This window comes from Papaver somniferum, chromosome 5 (genome assembly GCF_003573695.1).
Source record: "Papaver somniferum cultivar HN1 chromosome 5, ASM357369v1, whole genome shotgun sequence".
Classification (NCBI taxonomy): domain Eukaryota; kingdom Viridiplantae; phylum Streptophyta; class Magnoliopsida; order Ranunculales; family Papaveraceae; genus Papaver; species Papaver somniferum.
In genome coordinates this window covers 123,890,822-123,896,250 of record NC_039362.1, presented here as the reverse complement: position 1 = coordinate 123,896,250, position 5,429 = coordinate 123,890,822, and the positions used below count along the sequence as shown (strand labels likewise).

Genomic DNA, 5,429 nt, shown 5'->3' with positions numbered 1-5,429 from the left:
ACTCCCAAAAGTTACCTAGAGAAAAGTGAAGTTTCCTCCGATGTTTGTACTTGTCAACCTAGACGCGGTGGCAAGTTGGTCCAGCAGGTAAGCGAGCGTAGCCGTTCCCCAAGCATACTTGTTACAAGTTTCAATATTCTTTACCAATTGGAGATAATTAACATTTATCTTGTTTCCGGTAAGGTCGGGAAATATGTCTCTACCAAGAGTATAAAGCAAGTAGGCAGTTCCGGTTTGCTTCACTTTGATGGGATCCATTACCAACAAACCTTGCTTTACTCTCTCCTATGTGTTCTCAAATTCCTTTTTCAAGTTGGTCAACTTGATCTTCTTATTCTTCTTATTTCTGCCATTGGGAGTGCATACGGAATCAACATCTTTAACGGATCGACAAAACTCCAACTCAGTTTTGTAATTACCCCAACCAAGACTTTCCCGGTACAAATTGTAGAGCTCATCCCAACTCATGTCATAAAAATCAGCGTCCACACTCCTACCCCTTTCTTTAAGGCCTGTGATCTTACTAGCCTCATCAGGAGTGATTGCCATCTCTCCAAAAGGTAATTGAAATGTGTAAGTTTCTGGAAAAAATCTCTCGGTAAAGGCAGAGGCCGGCACACTATCATATTCCTTATGTCCATAATTGATGACAGGACATAAAGCAGTGGCTTGTACATAAGCAATCACCTCAGGAACCTCTTCATCAAGACTCAATTTCGCTGCCCTCTGGTGTCTCAATACTCGGACTGCACGGTTGTGATCAGGAGTCCCATAAATTATCTTCGCCCAAGATTCGGCATAACCAATCAACACATTTCCTCCATATTCCGGAAGACCATGAGGCAAACCATTTGATCGAGGTGTAATTATGTCATCTTCATCAGGAATGTGTAAACCAGTGATCCGTCGATCATCATCGTCCTTCTCTGCCACCTTCTTACCTTTCTTGTCTTTCTTGGGTTTTCCTTGGGGTTGTGTTTCTTGATGAACTTCTTAATGTTCTTCTTGATTATCATCAACTTCTTCATCTTCAGCTATTCCTTCTTCTTGTCTTTCAACTCTTACTTGTTCAGCTTATTCTTCTAAAATGCATCCTCTACCTCCCGCTCCCAATTTTTTCTTACCTCCTCCTCGAGGATCGGGAGTTTTAGAAGTAGAAGGTGTTACCTCCATCTTCTTCCTCTTTTTAGCTGCAGTGGTCCTGACACAAGTATGAAAGTTATAAGACTACTTCGAACAAAAAAAGAACACAAACTATATGAAATATGGATTTGAAATACCAAAAACTTGTCAACAAATAAGAAGGTTCTGCTTACCCGAAATAACACATATGCGCCGAACTATGTCTTAAAATTTTCATTATCTTACACAGAGAGTGGTTCGGCTCATACGTACAAAATAATTATAAGCCGATTCTACATATTCGGCTCACAACCAAAACTACAAAATAAGCCGAACCTATACTTATAAATTGAAACATGTATTCGGCGCAACATGATATCATATAAATAAGCCGATCATATACCCTTGTAAAATTTATGAAATTTTAACAATAATATTCGGTGTAACCCTAATACTATCGAATACGCCGATCTACACTTATGAATTGAAACATATATTCGGCGCAAAATGGTGTCATACAAAGAAGCCGATCCTATACACATGCATAATTCATGAAATTCAAACAACATTTATTCGGCGCAAAACTAGTACTACCATATAAGCCGATCATATACACATGCAAAACTTATGAAATTGAAACAACATTTATTCGTCCCAAAACTAGTACTACCATATAAGTCGATCCTATACACATGAAAAATTTCTGAAATTCAACAAACATTTATTCGGCGCGAAGCCGATCCTATACACATGCAAAATTTCTGAAATTAAACAAACATTTATTCGGCGCAATACTAGTACTACCATATAAGCCGATCCTATAGACATGCAAAATTTATAAAATTCACACAACACAAGTTCGGCTCAAATCTAACACCATCGAATAAGCCGATCCTAAATATAAGGCTATGTGTCATTAAGTTCGGCTCAAAGCGGATATGCATTTTAAGCCGAGCCGTTCATATGCACTTTCAGGGTTCAGTTTCAAGAACAGCTCGGCGCACATCTAAAATTAGTTTTACGCCGAACCCTACCCTGTAACCGCCGCACAAACATGTTTTTGACGAATTAAATCTATCATACCAATCAAAGACATCAAATATGAGATGGGTTTGTAGAACTAACCTTCTTATTCTCATTTCAGGAGTTGGTTCTTGTTCAATCTCTTCTTCCGGTTGGATTTGTGGTTGATTTTCAGTTTGTTCTCCACTCTCTAAATCTTCTTCTTCAACAAGTTGTTCAATTGATCGATTAGAACGAGATACTTGCTTACGATGATCCATTATATAGATGAGTTTAATCGTCGATCAACTTTTCACGAATCGACGATTAAATTTCGGCGATGATGCGATGAAAAAAAAAGAAGGAGAGTTGGTTTGGCTGTGGAGGGGGAAGAAAAAGAAGGGGGTTGAATGAAACTGATTTGTTGGTTTAATGATTTTAGGTTTTTGTATTAGGATTAGGGATAGATTAGTAATTTCACAGATTTAAGGGTGTATAGGTAATTCAGTATGCCCATAGAGTACCCCTTATAAGGTCACCCAAGTTAGGATTATTTTTTTGTATGCCTAATAAGAATTCGGTATGTCCAAAAACAGCGTTCTTTAATTTTTTTTAGAAATTCATCAACCACTGGCCAACTGGGCTATTTCCAGTTGGTAATCATAATGACCCTTTGGGCTTTGCTATATAGCTTGCTTGGCATTTTCTCATATCGTAGCTTAGTTAATACTATGCTTTTATCAAAAAAATACTAATACTATGTGCCTGGCTAGAATTAATGTGCGGACAATTTTGAACTAAAATTAAAAATTAGCATTTACCTGAGTTTTATTTAAAGAGATTGTGCCTTTTACAGGGGAAGCTAGAAACAACAAAGCAAACACACACGATGATGCGCATTCCTAACTAAGCAACAGCGGAAAAAAGCAGTAAACCACTTTTATTGTCAATAGCTCCATTCTTGTGCATGTAGCTAATGCCTAATTGTACTAATCTACTAGTACTCGACATATCGTCCACGGATATCGCAATACTGAGGCCTCATTCCGCACATAGAAGGAAGTTGTCTAGCCTTCTGCATCATTTGTCCCTGGTACGCCTGTCCTTGCATCTGTTGCACCATTTGTCTGACAGCTTCACACCTGCACTCCTCACTCACTCCCCTCATTTCTCTACAACAGTCTTGTAGTCCTTGCCTTGTTGGATTGCTCTCGATCATCATAATATCATCATTTCTTTGCGATGATTGTCGTAGATACTGTTGGCACATATTCATTCGCATCCCGCGCATTTGCCGTTGACACCTCTGTGATTGTTGATTGTCCGAGCTGTCTTCGATCTCAGTGGTGGTAACGGTGGTCCTGTAAATCGATGCCTCCACCGCAGCTATGGCAAATACTGCAACCAAAAGAACTGCTATGAAAGTAGTGATATTGAACCTTGCCATTGTTTCTTTCTTTGAACTTCTCTGAAAATAGTGATAATAAAAGAATGATTTGATGATGTGTGAGATATTAGCGAGCAATGGATGAGAATTTATAGAAGGATTTATGTTTGCATGGAAATTACGTGGTGGGACTAACAGTCTAATTATAACATGGCAGTTGTCATGGTTAGGTTGATTAGGTGCACCTCTTGGTACGTCAGGAATCTTGGTTACAACTTACAACTTACAAGTGTGTGCAATGCAAAGTAATTTTGTTTCTGTATGTTAAATGCTATCATCGGAGCATTTGACGGATTTGGGTGGTGCCACCGGACGGTGACTTTCTTAACCATCAGGATCTATGGCGGTGTACCATGAACATTAATGACTACTATTCTCGAGGTTGGTCCTCGTGAACCTGCTTTTTGAATCAACAACTGTATAGTTATTTCTTTAGCCTGCGACTCTATCCGGGGTAAGGTACAAATGGTATGTGTGGGTGGGAAAATTAAGACCGCTTGACACATTGTGTGCAGTACCATATCCACATTGCTTGGTGTAAATTGTTGATGTAATGAATGGTTAGGCTCTATATTTTAAGATTAATAGCAAAATTTGTCTATAGAATCTAGCGAGAAATTTTCTCTCCCTGTAAAAAAAATAAAAAATGATAATTTGATACCCAGAACTCAGAAGACGAGTAAATGTCATGCATCAACACGAGAACAATGAATGTCGCAAGTTTTGTACTTAGCTTGTAGCCGTCCTTTATGAAATATTTGTCCATACCATTGTCTCCATTCTAGTTTTTCTTTGCATCAGTAAAATTAAATAAAACAAATTCGAGTTTTTCTTTTGTCCACTGAAATGAAATTATTGAAATTAAGATCCCAGATGTTTAATTTGTTGATAATCTCTTAGGAAGATTGAATGTCACTTGGCAGACAAAGAGTATTCACTAAAATGCCTTGAGAAAAAAAGGAAAGAAAGAAAAAAAGACCTTGTAAAATGAGAGAACCCGTGAAGCCAAGAAACCGGTTGGTCTAACTTACCAATTTGACCAGCTGGTTTACTGCTTTGGTAAAAGCAACACTAGTTATGAAAGTATATCAAAAATTATGGCAAACATGATGAAAGGATTCTTGGGTAAAATGATAAGTCAATTTCAATCGATTTTCATTCCGGGAAGGTAAATATCTGATAACATAATCATAGCTCATGAAATAGTCCATAAAATGAGAAAATCGAGATAAAAAAAATGGAAAATGGGTCATTTGTCCAAATATTTTTAAATCAAGGTTCAAATGGACGAGTAAAAAATAGTTTGGGTGAAATGGCAAAAAAAAAAAATAGTAAGGATGAAACTGGATACATCCTGTGTAAATTAAAAATAAGAAAAAAAATATTTGAAAATGGGTACGATGAAACTGGTTACATCCTGCCTATTTTTACATTTTTGTCCATTTAAACAGTATCAAAATCTAACTGTCCATTTCACCAGGAATTGTTGATTTTGATCTTTTTAACCAATTTTGTGTCAAAAAAAGGGTTCATGGGTCTCAAAATAGATATGTCCAAAGCATTCGACATAGTCAAATGGGACTTTCTAATGGAAATTATGAGAAAGTTAGAGTTCTCTGAAACTTGGTGCCAACTTGTTTATCAGTGTATCTCAAGCACTTCCCCCTCGGTCCTTCTTAATGGATCTCCGACTTGTTTCTATAAGCCAACAAGAGGGATGAGACAGGGTGATCCCCTGTCTACCTACTTGTTTCTCATTTGTATGTGAAAATGCGGGGATCTAACAACCACACCCAACAATTCGTTTGGCAATCTGAGAGGACTTACTCCAATACACTTTCTAGAGAATCAACTAGAC

The 5,429-nt window shown here is 37.6% G+C and overlaps 1 protein-coding gene across 1 annotated transcript; it reads right to left on the bottom strand.

The window, feature by feature from the left end:
* Positions 1 to 2,920: 2,920 nt before the first annotated feature.
* Positions 2,921 to 3,615, bottom strand: LOC113277764 (2S albumin-like). Its single transcript, XM_026526761.1, has one exon. The coding sequence runs from the start codon at positions 3,569 to 3,571 to the stop codon at positions 3,122 to 3,124; it is 450 nt and encodes a 149-aa protein (XP_026382546.1). The 5' UTR covers positions 3,572 to 3,615; the 3' UTR covers positions 2,921 to 3,121.
* Between the last annotated feature and the right edge of the window lie 1,814 nt (positions 3,616 to 5,429).

Bases quoted from the DNA above. Each gene is read 5' to 3' on its own strand.
- LOC113277764 (XM_026526761.1), bottom strand. From the start codon at position 3,571: ATGGCAAGGTTCAATATCACTACTTTCATAGCAGTTCTTTTGGTTGCA.